The sequence below is a fragment of the Balaenoptera ricei genome, chromosome 15, assembly GCF_028023285.1.
Source record: "Balaenoptera ricei isolate mBalRic1 chromosome 15, mBalRic1.hap2, whole genome shotgun sequence".
NCBI lineage: Eukaryota > Metazoa > Chordata > Mammalia > Artiodactyla > Balaenopteridae > Balaenoptera > Balaenoptera ricei.
The window spans coordinates 30,513,022-30,532,645 of record NC_082653.1 but is presented as its reverse complement, the minus strand read 5'-3'; the positions used below and the strand labels follow the sequence as shown (position 1 = coordinate 30,532,645).

The 19,624-nt window shown below is 42.9% G+C and overlaps 1 protein-coding gene across 2 annotated transcripts in view; it reads left to right on the top strand.

Moving 5' to 3' along the window:
• The window catches only part of DNAAF9 (dynein axonemal assembly factor 9), a 148,483-nt gene that overhangs the window by 92,855 nt on the left and 36,004 nt on the right, over nucleotides 1–19,624 (top strand). For both annotated transcript variants that reach the window (XM_059898974.1, XM_059898973.1), the window contains exons 21-27: nucleotides 4,829–4,932; nucleotides 11,379–11,525; nucleotides 12,598–12,686; nucleotides 13,107–13,208; nucleotides 13,467–13,584; nucleotides 15,488–15,576; nucleotides 17,399–17,557. In XM_059898974.1, coding sequence (XP_059754957.1) covers nucleotides 4,829–4,932; nucleotides 11,379–11,525; nucleotides 12,598–12,686; nucleotides 13,107–13,208; nucleotides 13,467–13,584; nucleotides 15,488–15,576; nucleotides 17,399–17,557 — 808 coding nt within the window. The remainder of the gene's footprint in view (nucleotides 1–4,828; nucleotides 4,933–11,378; nucleotides 11,526–12,597; nucleotides 12,687–13,106; nucleotides 13,209–13,466; nucleotides 13,585–15,487; nucleotides 15,577–17,398; nucleotides 17,558–19,624) is intronic.

Here is a 19,624-nt window from a genome sequence, read left to right as displayed (position 1 = left end):
TAATAACTGCTCTATTTCTCTTCTACTCTTATCATCTGGGCCTTTCTTTTAAGCTTTGTTAGGCAGGAAGCAGAGCAGCATTTAGTTTAGGACTAATTTTACCCCGGTAATGAGGCAAAATCATCTTGAGAACTCTACCTGCCATCCCTATGAAGTATGAGGTTTTCCACTGTGGCTGGTGCGAATGGGCAGAATATCTGGTGCAAGGTATGAATTGATGTTCATTGTTTTACATGGGAATATCCATTTTTTCCAGCACCATTTGTTGAAAAGACTCTCCTTTCTACTTTGAATTGTCTTTGCACCTTTGTTGAATATCAGTTGACCATATATCTACTATTTCCTACAAGCCTCAGTGAATGGTTGGCCCTCAGGCAGCACCTTCATTATCCCTGTAGCAATTTACAGATTCCAGAGTATTTTTTCCATCAGGCAGAGATTTTTTAGCAGTGAGGAGCAGAGATGCTGGTACCATTGACACATAAAGTCTGAGAACTCTGGTGACCAAGCTGAGTTTCACCTTCCTGTGATGGGAAGGCCCAGGCAGTGGCCATCTGCTTCATTCTGCACCCTCTCATGTGTTCCCTTGTGCTGATATGAAACTGTTGAGGGACACTTTAAAAGAGAAAGTTCTCTGCAGCACTGAGCATGGATGAATTATATAGCATATACCTACAACATACATATTACCCACAGTTGCGTGTTACCTACAGCATGGATGACTCTCAGGAACAGGATGCTGAAAGAAGTAAGCAAGTCACAGAAGAACACATGTATTAAGATTCCATCTGTATGAAAGTAAAAGAGACAAGACTAAATCATATGTAGTTTATAGATACATTGAAGTATGGTAAAGCTACATAAAATTTGGGATGTTGGTTCCCTCTGGGTGGAAGAGAGAGGGCCTTTGCGGAAGGGCATTGAGTAGGCTTCAAAGGCACTAGGAATACTTGATTTATTAAGCTGAGTGGTGCATATACAGGCATCAGGGTTTGTTGTTGTTTAGGTTTTTTTCTTTAAATCATGTGTGTATACTTCACATACTGTCACACACACAGAATGAAAATTATCCAGCCATTGTATCATAATATTTTCCCAGCAGTGATAATGTTCCCTCTTTACACAGGCTGGACCATTGGAGGATTTTTATTTTATTTTATTTATTTATTTATTTATTTATTTTTGGCTGTGTTGGGTCTTTGCTGCGTGAGGGCTTTCTCTAGTTGTGGCGAGTGGGGGCTAGTCTTCATTGTGGTGCACATGCTTCTCATTGCGGTGGCATCTCTTGTTGCGGAGCATGGGCTCTAGGCATGTGGGCTCAGTAGCTGTGGCTCAAGGGCTCTAAAGCGCAGGCTCAGTAGTTGTGGCGCACAGGCTTAGTTGCTCCGCGGCATGTGGGATCTTCCCGGACCAGGGATGGAACCCGTGTCCCCTGCATTGGCAGGCGAATTCTTAACCACTGCGCCACCAGGGAAGTCCAAGCGTTTTTATTTGTACAGCCAGTTGTCTGAAGGAGGAAAAGCCATATTCTTCATTAACACTTGGTGTCTTATTTTGCCCTGAGGGCTCATTCCTGTTAGACTTCCGGGGATGTAGAGGTCACTCAAAGACAGCCCTGCTGTAGTCCCCTGCTACTTCTTGGGTACTGAGGGGGAACTTCCTCTTACCTTGGGTTTTCAGACTCACAGAATGGAGAAGGAATGAAAGAGCCTATTAAGCAAGGCACCAGGGATTGGTTAAGGAGCCAGAGAGATCTCATCAGGAATTGGCTCCCCCAGTCACTGAGAAGCCCTTGCAAAGGCATGTCCTATCAGACAACAGTTGGACAGTCACAAGTCCAGAACAGGTACTGGAAGTGTTACTACTTCAAGTGGATTAGGATCTAAGAGACTGGGGCACTGGCATTGGACCACCCAGTGAGAGACTTCAGTTATCTCATGTGTGCCCTGAGAATAATAACAGAGTTACTATTCCCAGAGCAAAGGGTAGTTGCAACACAGAACAGTCTGCACCAGTACTAAAATCACCTCTTGCCCTGGGCCAGGCCCCATAGTGAGTGCTTTTCCAGCACTGCCTTGTGAATTTCTCTCTGCCTCTTTTCCATTTTGTTTTGAGGCTTTAGAATCTAGAGGGAGAAGAAGTGCTGGAGATGACCTCCCTGATCCACTTCTTTTCCCATCTTCCCAGTGACTACTTGGAATGTACCAACTCTCAGATATGTGCTGTTTTCTGGAAGCTTTGGAGTGATTTTGAGGCTGTTTTCTGGAAGCTTTTGAGTGATTTTGGGTCCAGGAGGCCTTTGAGTGGTACTTGTTCCTGAGAAGCTTCATGTTAGAGGTATACAGGTGGACGGTGAGCCCAGGACATGGAAGGGTCCAGATACTAAGCAGTAGGTAGGGGAGCAGTTTCTACCTGATTACACCTGTTGACCCCTCTTTCCTCTAACAGTAGGTAGAGTCATCTTGTGGCTGGAGTTTAAGAAGTTGTGGTGTTAGGAGAGTGTTAAGGGCTTTGGTTGGGCCCAGGAGGAGTTGATGGAAGGAGATGGCAGTGGTGGGACTGCCAGGCAGCACTGAGGGCTTGTTGAGGTTGAGCAAGCAGAGAAGGTACCTCATCAGATTAGCCACAAATGGGCTGTGGAGAGAGCAGAGGTAAAGGAAAAAAGAGAACCGAAGTGGCTAGCATGGTACAGTGCCCTGGCATCAGACAAACCTGTGTTCTGTACTTGGCTCCACTATCAAGCAGTTCTATGACTTTGGGGAATATCTCTCTAAGCTTGAGTTTCCCATCAGTCCTCTAAAAATAATACTACCTCTTACAATTGTTGCAAAGATGGAAAACTGTAATGTATATGACATGGTTGGTGCTTAGTAAATACTAAATAAAATCTGTTCCCATCCCTTTCCCTGACAAAACAGAGATCAAACGTTTGTCTTGTCCCTGGGGATTGGCCCTGAATGTGGATGAGAGGAAAGTCAGAAATTTCTGAGCAATAAGGGAAAATGGGGGAACTGAAGGCTTCAAAGGCTCAGTGACATCACGGGATGAGGTTTGGGGAGTGAGATAGTTAAAAGTATGATGGCATTTTGTAGTCAGAGAGTAGGTTCTGGAGCTGAAGATTTCAGAAGTTAAGACATTCTGGGTGCTGCTTTACTGGTATGGAACTGGCATTGAGGAGCAGCAAGGCCAGAGCATGGCATGGCCCACCCCCTGATCTCTCAGAGGGAATGGGAGTCTCGGCTTTGGAAGAGAAGACTGTGAACACATTCAGAAGCTGTTTGAAGTGTTGTAGCATAATTAGGAGGGCAGTAGATGTGAGCAGTGAAGGAAAGGAGGGGCATGAGTCTCTGAGGGAATGAAAATATTGTGCCATTGTGGGAGGGAATGGTCTGGGAACAGCAGTGATGAACCTTGGCATGGATGCAGGATGAGGCTGGGGCATGAGGAGCCTCCACTCAAGAGGGCCATAGGGCAAGACTGTGTGTAGGTGAGGCTAGGTTATACTTCTTAGAGGGTAGGAGCCTTACAGGACTTGAACCATTGAGTGCCTTGAACTGGGCTGGCTGGTAAGGTTGGCATTAGTTCCCTCTGACTGGTTGTCTTGTTCTTTTGTTGATATTCAGGCTTCAAACCGTCCTCTAGTACCTAAAAACTGCCTCCACCTCCCCCACTTCTCCCCACCCCCCATTAACACGCATACACACAAGCACACATACTCTCTAGGCCCCTCTCTGCCTCCTGAAACCCCACCTTCTCAGGAAACCTTCAAAACTTGGCCTTTGCTCTTCTTGTCATTACAACTTACACAGCTTTGGGGCTGCCTTTTTAGAACTACAGCTCAAGGAATCAGTCCCTCTTCTTGGTCTCATGTCCTCTGCCTTAGCAATAAGATATTGGCGGTTTTCCCCAAGCCTGTGCCTTGAGCTCTAAGAAATACTTTATCTCTTCTCTGTTTGTGAAAACATGGAAAGAAAGGCTATTACAGGAATAGGAAGGATCCAGCTTGGACCATTCCAGAGAGCAGCTTCACCTAGGGGTCTTATGGGTGCTCTGGGTGCTTCATTTGGGTTTCCAAAGCAAGCCCAGGCCCAGCCTTAACCCTTGTCACCTTAGTGTCCATCAATTCTGTCATCTACTCCCTAGGGCCCATATTCAGCTGCTGTGTAACCTTGGCCACCCAGGAAACAAGCAGCTCTCCTTAAACCTGAATCCTTATTCTAAGGAACCCACACTCAGTGTCCATGTCCCACTCATCTTGCTTTTGGGAACTACAGAACAGCAGCCTCCAGTGTCTGTAGAATTCACTTATTACCTAACTCACATGTTCCTTTCCTGGCAAGGGGCCCTTAAGCACCCTTCACCAGTCTTTCAACAACTGATGCCCTAGTGCTCTTTCTTGGGCCTTATGTGAGAGATGTGGTCACTTCAGAGCTGAGCCGGCTTCTGCCAAAATAGTAGAAAGGAGCATCTATAAACTCAGTAATGGAGCAGACATACCCAAAGTCTTCTTTAGTGTATTTCCCTGGAAGAAACCCATAAGTGAATGTGAATTTTGCCTCTCTCCATCAGCTGATAACTTACTCACTTGTTGCTTTTTCTAATTCTTATGCAAAGACTGTATCTGATGCCTCATTTCTCTCTGAGGCCCTAGGAGGGTACATTGGCTTTCTCAGAGCACAGGGCTCAGCATAAAGATTGTTTAACTTAACCACTTCAGATGGTCTCTAGCTACCCCTCTGTCTTGGCCTGGAACCTGCAGGAAGAACATTGTGATATTGGCCCCCAGAATCCAGCCCTCCAGCTCTTACCAGCTCTCTTTTCCTTCCAGGGAAAGTACATTTCTTCTCTGGTGGACTTCTGTTTTCTGACCGTCATCACGGAAATATCATCATTTCCAAGGATCACATGAATTCCGTTTTGTTCTATGATGGGGTAGGTGTTTTACAGTCCATGGTTTTGATGTTCAGAAAGATACTCACACTTCTGAGGGAAAATCAAATAACTCCCTGTCCTCCCTCTACCACCACAGGGCAGGATGTTAGGAACCAGCGCTGCCCTTGAGGCAGGCAGGCAAGAAAGTCATGGAGAGGCTCTTGTGAGCCATAGGGGTAGCTATGAGTTTCCCCTAGCCTATACCCTTTGGCCAGGGCACAGCTCATCACAGTGTGACACCAGAGCAGAGGGCAGGCCCTCCACCCTGTGTGGTCTCAGCCTCAAAACCAGCTTGTTCGGGAGCCGGAACAGAGACCAGGTAAAGTGGTTTGGTCAGATAGCTCTGAAAATGAATTCTGTGAGCAAGTCAGAAAGAGTTATGTCTTTCTTCCACATAGAACCTGGTTCCTTAAAGGCTGTTCAAAAATGCAGGCAGACCAACCAGACAGGTTAGATGGCTATATTAGGTGAAAGCTTTGATATTTGATATTAATTAGGTTAAAGAGTCTTCCAACATCAGGAAGGAAAGGGTGAAACTTAAGGGCTGGAATGATAATTTACCTAGTTTTGGGGTGGGTGGGGATGGATTTTTAACTCATATCAAAAATGAAAATAAACTTCTGAGAAAATTAAATATTTTAAAATTTCATAAGTAAAAAGAAGGATATAGTTGCAAATTATTTTTCTTATGAGAACTTTTTTAAATTTAATTTTTATTTTACATTGGGGTATAGTTGATTTACAGTGTGTTAGTTTCAGGTGTACAGCAAAGCGATTCAGTTATACATATACATATATCCATTCTTTTTCAGATTCTGATGAGAACTTTTAAGATCTACTGTCTTAGACATATATATATTATTAAATGATCACCACAGTAAGTCCGGTTAAGGAGAATATAAAAATGAATATTTATTAAATCTTTAGGGACAGGAAGACTTTCTAATCTAAGCTTAGAAATGATACAAGAAATTCTAAAGAAAAAGTTTGTCAGATTTGACCACTTAAGGATTTCTTAACTTTTTGCTGATAATTTATTGAAGTATACTTTAAGTGCAATTAACTGGCTACAAGGACTTATTGTACAACACAGGGAATATAGCCAATATTTTATAATAACTATAAATGGAATATAACCCTTAAAAATTGTGAATCACTATGTTGTACACCTGAAATTTATATAATATTGTACACCAGCTATACCTAAAAAAAAGCATGTAAAATATCTCATAATATTTTTATACTGATTACATTTAAAATATTTTGGATATGTTGGATTGAATAAAATATATTATAAATACATACATACATACAGTTAACTGTATCTGTTTAAAGTTTTGACAGATGTATATATTCATGAAACCACCAGCACAGTCAAGATACAGATTTTTGTCACCCCCCAAACGTTTTCTAATACCTTTTTGCAGATCATCTTTCCCCCCAGCTTCTGGCTTCAGGCAACCACTTATTAGCTTTCTGTCACTGTAGATTAGTTTGCATTTTCTAAAATGTTATATAAATGGACATCATACATTCTGTACCCTTTTGAGCCTGGCATTTTTCACTCAGCATGATTTTTAGGTCATCCATGTTGTTGTGTGTATCAATAGTTTTTCCTTGGCCACAGCAATCATAGAAGAAAAAGAAATAAAAGGAATCCAAATTGGAAAAGAAGAAGTAAAGCTGTCACTGTTTGCAGATGACATGATACTATACATAGAGAATCCTAAAGATGCTACCAGAAAACTACTAGAGCTAATCAATGAATTTGGTAAAGTAGCAGGATACAAAATTAATGCACAGAAATCTCTTGCATTTCTATACACTAATGACGAAAAATCTGAAAGTGAAATTAAGAAAACACTCCCGTTTACCATTGCAACAAAAAGAATAAAATATCTAGGAATAAACCTACCTAAGGAGACAAAAGACCTGTATGCAGAAAATTATAAGACACTGATGAAAGAAATTAAAGATGATACAAATAGATGGAGAAATATACCATGTTCTTGGATTGGAAGAATCAACATTGTGAAAATGACTCTACTACCCAAAGCAATCTACAGATTCAATGCAATCCCTATCAAACTACCGCTGGCATTTTTCACAGAACTAGAACAAAAAATTTCACAATTTGTATGGAAACACAAAAGACCCCGAATAGCCAAAGCAATCTTGAGAACGAAAAATGGAGCTGGAAGAATCAGGCTCCCTGATTTCAGACTATATTACAAAGCTACAGTAATCAAGACAGTTTGGTACTGGCACAAAAACAGAAACATAGATCAATGGAACAGGATAGAAAGCCCAGAGATAAACCCACGCACATATGGTCACCTTATCTTTGATAAAGGAGGCAAGCATATACAGTGGAGAAAAGACAGCCTCTTCAATAAGTGGTGCTCGGAAAACTGGACAGCTACATGTAAAAGTATGAAATTAGAACACTCCCTAACACCATACACAAAAATAAACTCAAAATGGATTAAAGACCTAAATGTAAGGCCAGACACTATCGAACTCTTAGAGGAAAACATAGGCAAAACACTCTATGACATAAACCACAGCAAGATCCTTTTTGACCCAACTCCTAGAGAAATGGAAATAAAAACACAAACAAATGGGACCTAATGAAACTTAAAAGCTTTTGCACAGCAAAGGAAACCATAAACAAGACCAAAAGACAACCCTCAGAATGGGAGAAAATATTTGCAAGTGAAGCAACTGACAAAGGATTAATCTCCAAGATTTACAAGCAGCTCATGCAGCTCAATAACAAAAAAACAAACAACCCAATCCAAAAATGGGCAGAAGACCTAAATAGACATTTCTCCAAAGAAGATATACAGATTGCCAACAGACACAGGAAAGAATGCTCAACATCATTAATCATTAGAGAAATGCAAATCAAAACTACAATGAGATATCATCTCACACCGGTCAGAATGGCCATCATCAAATCTAGAAACAATAAATGCTGGAGAGGGTGTGGAGGAAAGGGAACACTCTTGCACTGTTGGTGGGAATGTAAATTGATACAGCCACTATGGAGAACAGTATGGAGGTTCCTTAAAAAACTACAAATAGAACTACCATACGACCCAGCAATCCCACTACTGGGCGTATACCCTGAAAAAACCATAATTCAAAAAGAGTCATGTACCCAAATGTTCATTGCAGCTCTATTTACAATAGCCAGGACATGGAAGCAACCTAAGTGTCCATCATCGGATGAATGGATAAAGAAGATGTGGCACATATATACAAAGGAATATTACTCAGCCATAAAAAGAAATGAAATGGAGGTATTTGTAGTGAGGTGGATGGAGTTACAGTCTGTCATACAGAGTGAAGTAAGTCAGGAAAAGAAAAACAAATACAGTATGCTAACACATATATATGGAATCTAAGGAAAAAAAAAAAAAGGTCATGAAGAACCTAGTGGCAAGGTGGGAATAAAGACACAGACCTACTAGAGAATGGACTTGAGGATATGGGGAGGGGGAGGGGTAAGATGTGACAGGGTGAGAGAGTGGCATGGACATATATACACTATCAAATGTAAAATAGATAGCTAGTGGGAAGCAGCCGCATAGCACAGGGAGATCAGCTCGGTGCTTTGTGACCACCTAGAGGAGTGGGATAGGGAGGGTGGGAGGGAGGGAGGCGCAAGAGGGAAGAGATACGGGAACATATGTGTATGTATAACTGATTCACTTTGTTATAAAGCAGAAACTAACACACCATTGTAAAGCAATTATAGTCCAATAAAGATGGTAAAAAAAAATAGTTTTTCCTTTTTATTGCTTTATTGATGAGTAGTATTCCATTGTATGGATGTAGCATAAAATTTATCACACTAATAATTTAAAACTCTAAAAAATATTCAAAAGGGGAATTAAAAGACAAAAACACAAACCAGGAAAACTGTTTTTGGTGATTAAAAAAAAAATGAGTTGCTGTTTCTTTTCTATGAAGAGCTCTAACTTTATCAACATGAAAACACTGAGTGCCAGGTCATGGGTGTTCAGAGGATGTGAGGTTAGTTAACAGATACGTGGAAGCACATCAGATGCGTGCTACCATGTATAACAGTAAATTAGTAAATTAGTAAAGAGTAGATAAAAGGTACAGTGAAGTAGACAAAAAGTGAAGTGGAATTGATAATATGAATGTCCAGTCATAGGGGTGGGCTAAGAGGGGAGTCAGATGCAGCCTTTGAAAATGTTTACAGATAGTTTACAACAACATGGTAGGTGCTAATGGTAGATTAAGTTTTGTTTTTGTTTTTGTTTTTAATAATTAATTAATTAATTAATTTATGGTTGTGTTGTGTCTTCGTTTCTGTGCGAGGGCTTTCTCTAGTTGTGGCAAGCGGGGGCCACTCTTCATCGCGGTGCGCGGGCCTCTCACTATCGCGGCCTCTCTTGTTGCGGAGCACAGGCTCCAGACGCGCAGGCTCAGTAGTTGTGGCTCACGGGCCTAGTTGCTCCGCGGCATGTGGGATCTTCCCAAACCAGGGCTCAAACCTGTGTCCCCTGCATTGGCAGGCAGATTCTCAACCACTGCGTCACCAGGGAAGCCCTAGATTAAGTTTTAAAAGCAAGATATGAAACTGTAAAAGTGAATATGATTTCCCAGTACATAAAAAAGGGAAGTCAATGAATGAATAGGAAGAAAAGACTAGAAGGAAAAGTACTAAAATGTTAACTGTAGTTGGAGTTGGGTGATGGGACCTTGGATTAATTTTTTTAACCTTTATTCTCTATTTTTATATTTTTCTCAAATTTTTACTTAATGAACATATGACTTTCATAATGAAATCTTAAATGACTAAAAAAAAAAAAAAAAAGGGACTTCCCTGGCAGTCCAGTGGTTAAGACTCCATGCTCCCAATGCAGTGGGCCCAGGTTTGGTCCCTGGTTGGGGAACTAAAATCCCACAGAATACAACTAAGCCCATGTGCTGCAACTAGAGAAGCCCACCGCCAAAAATAAATAAAAATTTTAAAGTATATATAAACTAACTTTAAAAAAAAACCTTTTCCTCTAAGATCAGGAACAAGACGAAAATACTTGCTTTTGCCACGTCTATTCAACATAGCATTGGAAGTCCTAGCCAGAGCAATTAGGCGAGCAAAAGAAATAAAAGGCATTTAAATTGGAACGAAACAAGTAAAAGTAGCTCTGTTCATGGATGACATGATTTATATGTAGAAATTCCTAAAGATTCCCCACACACACACACAAATTGTTAGAATTAACAAACGAATTCACCAATGTTGCAGAATACGAAATAAACCGATAAAAAAACAGTTGCATTTCCGTACCCAAACTGTGAATAATCCGAAAAGGTTCTTAAGGAAACAATTCCAATAAATTTAACCAAGGAGTTGAAAGACTTAAGACACCAAAATCCACAAATCATTGCTGAAAGAAATTAAAGAAGACCTAAATAAATGGTAAGACATCCCACATTCATGGGCTGGAAAACTTAATATTAAAATAAGATGACAGTACTACCCAAAGCAATCAATAGATTCAGGGCAATTCCTGTTAAAACCCCAATGGCGCTTTTTGCAGAAATGAAAAAACCCATCCTGAAATTCATATGGTATCTCAAGGGACCCCCCTGCCAAAATAGCCAAAATGATCTTGAAAAAGAAGAAAGTTGGAGGACTCACACTTCCTAATTTCAAAACTAGCTACAGAGCTACAATAATTGTAACAGTGTGGTATTGGTGTAAGATTAGACATGTAGACCAGTGGAACAGAATAGAGAGCCCAAAAAGAAAGTCTTGCTTATATGGTCAAATGATTTTCAACAAGGGTGCCAAGATCATACAATGAGAAGAGGACAGTCTTTTCAACAAACAGTGCTGGAAAAACTGGATATCCACATGCAAAAGAATGAGGTTAGACTCTTACCTTACACTGTATACAAAAAAAAAAAACTCAAAATGGAGTATAAGCCTAAATATGGGAACGAAAACTATTAAATTCTTATAAGAAAACATAGGAGTAAATCCTCGTGACCTTGGATTAGGCAGCAGTTTCTTGGATTTGACACCAAAAGCACAGACAACAAAAGAAAAAATATATAAGTTGGACTTCATCAAATTTTAAAACTTCTCTGCATCAAAAGACTCTATTAAGAATGTGAAAAGCAGCCCACAGGATGGGAGAAAATATTTGCAAATCATTTATCTGATAAGGGATTAATATCCTAGGAAGAGATGATATTTTCAGTTTAGGAGAAAAGACCCTGCACTTCCTATATCTCCTAAAACTGGGTGTGGGCAAGCACATCTATAACTGAATCCCAGTAAACCACGTAATGTGAAAATAACTGGACTGACGTTCACCATATGTGTTCTGACAGTAGATGTGAGGGCTTGTATCATGCATATGGTTTTTCTCAGTGATGCTCCCTCTTTTTCTCTTTAGGATTCCACCAGTATTGTTGCTGCCCTTCTGATAGACTTCAAAAGTTCATTGCTTCCCCATCTTCCAGTTCATTTCTGTGGATCAAGCAATTTTCTGATGATTGCCCTTTTCCCCAAATCCAAGATATACCAGACATTTTACTCAGAGGTAACATCAATCATTATTCAGCAAAACAATTACTACCCTTTTTCCTAGTAATTTAGTTGGTAAGGCAATGTTTCAGGGCTAACAGTGAGGTGCTGAGAGGGAGAGTTGGGAGGGCTGGTGTGAGTGTGGCTGCTTCTGATCTTTTGGGGTCCTGGAATAGTACTCTTGCCATTGAAAGGTGAGAACCTAAAGGAACTGAACAAAAGGCTTTTTAACTTCTAAGAAAAATCTTCTTTGTCCCTTATAAGTCATAATTAGACTCATTTTCCTTTTAGCTACTTTATTGAGTTGTTGGGCCCTGCCTACTGGGTCAGAGCTCTCTACCCTACCCCAAAATCTCCCTCCCCATGGTTCATAGGCCCTGCCCTTGCAAGTGGTTCCACTTGGCAGGCTGCACACCATAGGCTCTCAGCACAGATTTTACGAGTGAGGGAGCTCACCAAGAATTATACAGCCTACTTAGAGACCAAGCAGTAGCCAGAGTCATACAAATGGCCAGTCTTATTCTGGTGTAAATGCTTGGAAAGGTGTGATGCAACAGCTTTTGAGAGGACAGTCCCTCCCTCAGGACAGATTCGTAGAACAGGGAAGAGGCAAGAACTGGCCTTGGCTGCAGAGCGGCTTTTAGGGCCTGTCTGTGTCTCCATCTTACTGCCAGCTGGTCCTTCTACCTCCTTGTGCTTGTCCTTTCAGTCTAGGAACCTAGAGATTCTCTTCAGCTACTCCTCTGCCTCTAGGCAGAATTTGCTTGAACTGCTCCTTCTGTCTGGCCCTATCACCAGGGAAGACATGCCCCTGCTGCCAGAACAGTGTTACCTGATACCTTCCTCTGTGCTTCCTGGCCTCTTAAGGAGCAGAATCCCTGGGAGAAGAACCCAGAAAGAAATTCTAGTTTTTAAAAATACAGAACAGAATTGCTTCAGGCCTCTATTTTTGGAACAAACTTGTTTGTTATGATAGTTTTTCTCTGTACTGACAGTCTAGATTTTCAACAGCCATCAAATCCCCATGTGGGTTCTATATCCTGTTGTTGGGTTTAAAGTGTTCTTTGCTCAAATTCTGTTTTGTTTAGGTCTTCTCCCCCTGGCAACAGCAGGCTAACTCAGGGCTGTCTTTAAAAGTGATCCAGGAAGATGGATTATCTGTGGAACAAAAGAGATTGTAAGTGGCTGCCTTCAGTGTTTATGCTTGCTTCCCTAGGCTGTGTGTGTCTGCTCTCTCTGCAGGATGACTTGTGTTATGTAACATAGGGGTCCTGGCTTCTGAAAGGGCCGACACAATCATTCCAGTGCTGCCAACTTGGAGGTAGCCAGTGCCCTTGGGGAACAAAAGTCAAGAGAGATGAAATCCACCAAGAATCAGAAACCTGTAGTATTACCAAAGGTTTTAGGCCAGGCTTCCTATGTGGGCAAACCAATCATCCGGCATTAATGCCGAATGTTGCTCAAGTCAGTGAGATGCTTGTTGTAGAAGTATTGACTCTGTCACGGGACTTTGGCTTGAAAATATCAGAACAAGTTATGTAACGTATGTTTGCTGTAGAGACATGGAATTCTAATCTGTGAGCCTTTGATATTCCAGACACTCCAGTGCACAGAAGCTCTTCAGTGTCCTGAGCCATTCTGCTGGGGAGAAACGGAGTCCTCTAAAGCTACTCTCAGCCGAACTCCCAGAGCTGGATGGGTGAGCTCTGTTTTTCTGTTTCTGACTTCTGAAATGTCAGAAACCTCAGAGTTGGTGCTTTCTAAGCTCCATTTTCTTTCTTTATAGCTTCTTAAGAATAATTATAAAAAGTAGTAGTGACATACCATATACAATTTTATTCTCTAGAGATATTCACTAAGGTTTCTTTTCAGCAGTGAAATAAGTTTATCATGTGAATGGGCACATTCAGGCAAGGCTGGTGATGGTAACATAATAGCATTGTCTTTCTTTTTCTAGGTTTCTCCAGCGTTTTGCCGTCAGCAGCATTAGTCGGGAACCCGTGATGAGGACCCATCTCCCTGTCCTGCTGCAGCAAGCTGAAATCAACCCTACTCACAGAGTAGAAAATGAAAAGGTACAACAGCTCACCAAATAAGCTGGGAATTCATGGGAAGATAATTCTGGTAGCCTGCCCTTAATCTTCAGTGTCAATTAACAAAAGGAGCTCAGGCGGAGTCCCTTTTATAAGACTCTCCACCTCCCTGGATACTGATGTAATGATACACATGAAACCTGCTCTATATAATGACTGTGTACAGGCATCTACATTAACCCCAGCTGAGCCCCATAGCAATGATGAAACCCTGGCATATTGCTGTGCCTTCCCCTTGCTCCTCCAGGTCTTCCAAACTCCTGCTCAGTACTCTCATGCCATCAGCTCTTTCTGGTTTGCAAGGACTTACCTGGCACATTGAGCTTCGTAAGGGGAAGTGTTAGCGAGACCTTGCTAGCACCACCAGGATAAGGTGACACTTTATAAACACTGTCTTCCCAAGAGTGGATTTTCATCTGCTCCTGCTTCACACGCCTCTCCTCTTGACTCCTCCCAACATTTCTTTGGAACCGTATGTCATAATATGCTCAAAGAGGGCATTTATTTCTGCGCAAATCTAGAAGACACTCAGCTGCAAAAGGAAATAGAAACATTAAGCAGTCAGAAGCCTCATTTTTCCCTTAAGCAAGAGTTTAAAAATGAAAATGTTATATTTTACATATTTTAAATATTTTTTTAATATAGGTATTGATATTTCATATAACAAAGTGCTACAGGACTGGCCTTAAAGTAAGAGGGTATCTGGCTGTGAGCATGTTTGCTGGGGTTTGAGAGGCTGAGGCGTGGGTGCTGAGGAATGGGAACCAAGATGGAGAAATTTGGATGGGAAGAGTATAAACAGAAAGTCAGTTACATGGAGTACTGCCCACAGGCACAGAAAGGGATACAGACTAAGGGTCTGGTCAGAGGGGAGGAGGGAGAACTGTTTCCCATAAAAGAGGCATCCATAGCCATCTCTGTCCTGATGGGACTAGCTCAAGTGATGAGTGCCAGCAAGTTGAACTTCACTCCAGACCTGTCCCAGTGAGTCTTGTGTACTGTGAAATAAAACATACTTAAAGAAGCCCTTGCCATGCTATGTCACTGACATCGTTATCCTTCAGCAAATGCACGGTTCCTTTCCTCCTCTGCTTGACCCCTTCTTTGTTGGTGAATTTCTTGAGTTGCTTTGGAGTGTCTGCCTGCAGAGGGCCCTGTTTTCATGTGGTCATGTGCCAAGATTAGGAAAGTGCAGCCTGGCACCTCTTCTCCCCATCAAGATTGAGAAGTGCTTCCTCCACCCAGTTTGTTTCCTTAGCTCAGGCCCTGTGGCTTGGAAGGCACAGGCCACTCCCCTCCTTCGCTGAATTTACGACAGCAGTTTAGCCTGTGGCATTTTTGTCCCAAACCTCCTTTCTGCCCAGTATTTTCCATTATACTTTTTTTTTTTTTTGTAACTTATTGGGTATAGTTGCTTCACAATGTTGTGCTAGTTTCTGCTGTACAGCGAAGTGAATCAGCCGTATTTATGCTCATATCCCCTCCCTTCTGGATTTCCCTCCCATCTAGGTCACCACAGAGCATTGAGTAGAGTTCCCTGTGCTATACAGCAGGCTCTCACTAGTTATCTGTTCCACACATAGACTGATCTAGTCACAGCCTGCTCCATGGAAATTATTATAGTAACACTACATTGTTGTATATGGTGTTTGCTATGTGCCAGACACTGCTGCACGCATTTTGTTTACATATATTAACTCAGTTAATCATTACATCCACCCTGCAAGGTAGGTTCTGTTGTGAGCACAAGGTCACATAGCTAGTGAGTGCTGGTGCTGAGGTTCAAACACATAGAACCTGGCTCAAGAAGTCAGTTCTTTTAACCTCTTACACAACGCTGCCTCCCAGTTGAATCACAAACCCACATGGCTTTTCTTTCATGTAGGTAATTATCAGCATTGTAACTGGCCTCCCAGGCTGTCATGCTAGCGAGCTCTGTGCTTTTCTGGTCACTCTGCATAAGGAATACGGCAGGTTAGTATGGCTGCTGCCTTTGCTTTGGGGAAAGGGATTCTATGTCTGGGTCTGCCTTGGCACTGGGAAACCTTCAACTTGCACTGACCTTTGGTGTTACTGGTATCGGCGCAGTGGTCATCCATCCATCCATTCATTTAACACATTTATACCGAGTACTTTCTGTATGCCAGATACTGTTTTAACTGTAGGGGACAAATGAACAAAACAGACTAGAAAATCTCTGCCTTCATGGAGCTTGTATTCTAGTTTGGCAAGATAGACAGTTAACCAGATAAGGAAAACAGTGTATTAGCTAGTGAAAAGTGCTATGGAGAAATGAATGCAGAGAAGGCTATAGGGAGTGCTGGGCTGGGGGAGGGATTCCATTTTTAAATTGGGTACTCAGGAAAGACCTCACTGAGAAGGTGACATTTGAGCAAAGGCCTGAGGAAATGGAGGAATGAACCCTTGGATATCTGGGCAAGAGCCCTGTAGCAGCAAGACCAGCATGGGCAGAGGCCTGGGAATATGCCTGGTCAGCAGGGGAATTCAGGACCAGGGTGGTTAGAACTTGAGAGCTGGTGGATGTGATCCTTCTGTGACCACAAGGGGACTGTGTGAGCTCAGGTGGAACTGGGACATGCTGGCTTAGGCAAAATTGGGGAAATCATTCATCCATCACTTCCATTTGGCTGGCAGATTGCTAAACAACCCTTGCCGACCAGGCTTTTAATAACTAGTTGGTCTACCTCAAAGCAAGGGATCCTGGGCTTCCCTGGTGGTGCAGTGGTTAAGAATCCACCTGCCAATGTAGGGGACATGGGTTCGAGCTCTGGTCCGGGAAGATCCCACTTAGTTGCCGTGGGGCAACTAAGCCCGTGTGCCACAACTACTGAGCCTGCGCTCTAGAGCCCACGAGCCACAACTCATGAAGCCTGTGCACCTAGAGCCCGTGCTCCGCAACAAGAGAAGCCACCACAGTAAGAAGCTCGCGCACCGCAACAAAGAGTAGCCCCCGCTTGCCGCAACTAGAGAAAGCCCGCACACAGCAACGAAGACCCAACACAACCAAAAATAAATAAATTTATTTAAAAAAAAAAAAAAAGGCAAGGCATCTTGCAGGAGGCCATATAGCAGAATTGAGAAGACTGAAATCACCTAGAAGTTTGGGAGTTTAGAGTGGGAGATTGTGGGGGTGGGGACAGTGGGGAGGTGAGTTCTGGAGAGATATGGGGAAATATTAGGCCTCCTTCATAAGTACTCAATAGCTAACCAGTTCCTCCCTCATTTCCATTGCTTTTGTTCTGTAAAGAATCTGAATTCTTCACCCTACCCATTATCCCATTATTCTTTTTTTTGACTGTGCCATGTGGCATGTGGGATCTCAGTTCCCCAACCAGGAATTGAACCTGGGCCACTGCACTGAAAGTGCCGAATCCTAACCACTAGGGCCCTAGGGAACTCCCCCTCCCCCCATTACTTATTCTTAGCAAGAATTTTACTGAAAACTGGACTGAAGCCATTTTACTGAATGATCCTTCAGGAAGTGACTGCCTGTTCAGGAGTCTTTCTCGACTCTGAAATCTGTTGGTCATGTGCTTATCTGACCTTTTTTCCTGTGGCAAGGCATTTCCTGCCAGAAGCTCCAGTGGTAGTGATTGCAGGATACAGGGCTCCCCACCCAGCCAGTGCACTCTTCCTGTTTCTGTGGTGCCAGGATTGATTTCTCCTGTATGGGTTCAATGGACAGAGAGTCTGTGGGAGTACTGGTCACATTTGAATCCACTGGCAGAGCCTATGGGCCTGGTCCTCATGCTGAGATTACACTTGCCATTTCCAGGTGGATGGTATACCGTCAAGTCATGGACAGCTCCGAATGTTTTCATGCTGCCCACTTCCAGAGATACCTTTCCAGTGCCCTGGAGGCCCAACAGAACCGCTCTGCCCGCCAGTCAGCCTACATCCGCAAGAAGACCAGACTACTGGTGGTGTTACAAGGGTGAGCACTGGAAGTCTTTTGGGGATAGTGGGGTAGGGTGGTGACCTTGCCATTATTGTTATTTCATGTGTGGCTAACTTGGGGCACAGAACAAACACACATGCATGAGAAGTGTCTGTGTTACACAGATATGCCTTCAACAAGAACTGTTGCCATCCTGTGGCCCAGAGTGACTGGTGAAGATTGCACACAAGTTTTAAGTTTGGCCTCAACATCATAATATCCTCAGAAGGCAGAGAGTTAGGGAGGCGGTTTTCTGGGCAAGATTCTTTGATAATTCTTCTAACAGTAGTGGTCCCTAAGCTTCTTCCTTTGCCACTGAGGCAAGAGAACTTCAGTATTTTCAGTCCTCTCTCCTGTGGAGTTGCAGAGACAGTCCCCACACTCTAGTCTCAAGCCCCATCATCCACGGAATGGCTAGTGCAGGAGGGTTTCCTTGGACCCTCAGTGAGGAGCATGAATAATCCAGTTGGGCAAGGAGCTCCCTGTGAGGACAGTTTCGGAGTGTGTACCACTGCTTGGGGAGCCCTGGCTGCAAGGAGCTTCCCTTGACCTGTTCTAAGAGCTTCCAGGGAGGAAGCAGGCCCATCATCCCCTGGGCCCAGAGGAGAACGTGCCAGATCAGGAAAACAGGGTGTGCTCTTTGCTGCTGTCATTATAGTTGGTGATAAAGAAGCTTTTGGCAGTTCTCACAAAGTGCTTTTGTGCTATGCTGTGTTTTTTTGTGCTCGTAATAATTAGTATTTGCAACTGGCTAATTGTTTCCAGTAGAGAATAGGCCCGGATCCAAAGCCCTGTTTGGTCTCTGGGGTGTGATGGTGAGAACTGGAGGAAAGCCAGGCCGATGGTGCTGCAGTAGGCAGGTGGGAGTATGTGCCCTGCCAGGCCATCTTTCCTCTTCTTTAGATCTTGTTCTTACACCTGCTTTGGGCTTCCCTTCTGTTGACCCTTTTGTCCTACTAGTGGGCTGAGGTTGTGGAAACCACAGAGCCAGAAGGCTAGAAACCACTTGTTTTCCATCGCCTCTAATGGTCAAAGGAATGGGTTGGCCTAGCTTCATCACCTCCTGCTGCTTCTCCAGAGTTGAGAGTCATTGGGGGTGTGGACCTGGAGTCAAATTTGGTAGCTTGACATTGTGCAGCTGAGGTCATTTCCGTCTTCCATTACTTCAGAAAGCATTGTTGACTCCTTGTCTCTAACTGTACAAGTCTGCAAAAGTGCTAGCTGTCCTGGCTGCTCTGGACTGCAGTGACAGTGTATGGCCAGCCCACTTGTACTCTCAGACCCAGTTCTTGCCCAGTCATAGCCCCAGGACACTAGGAACCTCAGATGGATTTCCTGCTGTGGTGCTCACTATGACACCGTTATTACAGGCTGGGCCCATTCTCTTGAGGCTCAGCAGGGAACACATGGCAGCCTCTTTGTAGCATGTCCATCCCCTTGGGGCTGGGCCTTAGAGCCCAGTATTGAGGTTGTTGGTGAGGGGACACCCCAGAGGCTTCTCAAGTTGAGAATTTTATTCCTTGAATGTGGCCTTATTTTGATTTACAGGATTCTGTGCTGTAGGGCAGAGTTTTCTTTCGCCCCTAGAGTGGCCTGGTCCCATTCTACTTACTGCAGCAGGTGGGCAGTGGTGCTGAGCTTTGACATCAAGTGGATTATTAGGTTGTTGTTTTAAAAATTAATGTATTTTGAAATGATAAAATTTTAGGAATGGAGGACTGATTAGTGGTTGCCAGGAGTTAGGGGTGGGAGTTGGGGGCAGGAGGCTGGTGGATGTGGTTATAAAAGGGCAACACGAGGGAGCTTTGTGGTACGGAACTGTTCAGTATCTTTATCGTGGTGGTGGAGCCTACACAGGTGACAAAATTGTATAGAACTTAATACATACACAAATAAGTAAAACTGCGGAAATCTGAGTTTTAATAATTTTAAGGAATTTGAGGGGCTGTATTTCTTCATACTCTGGAACATTGTAAAATTATTCTTTACATTATCTACATTTAAAACAGTATTGCTCAAAACAAAAATTGAATTAATGTAAAACGAGGTAAAATTGTAGGCTTA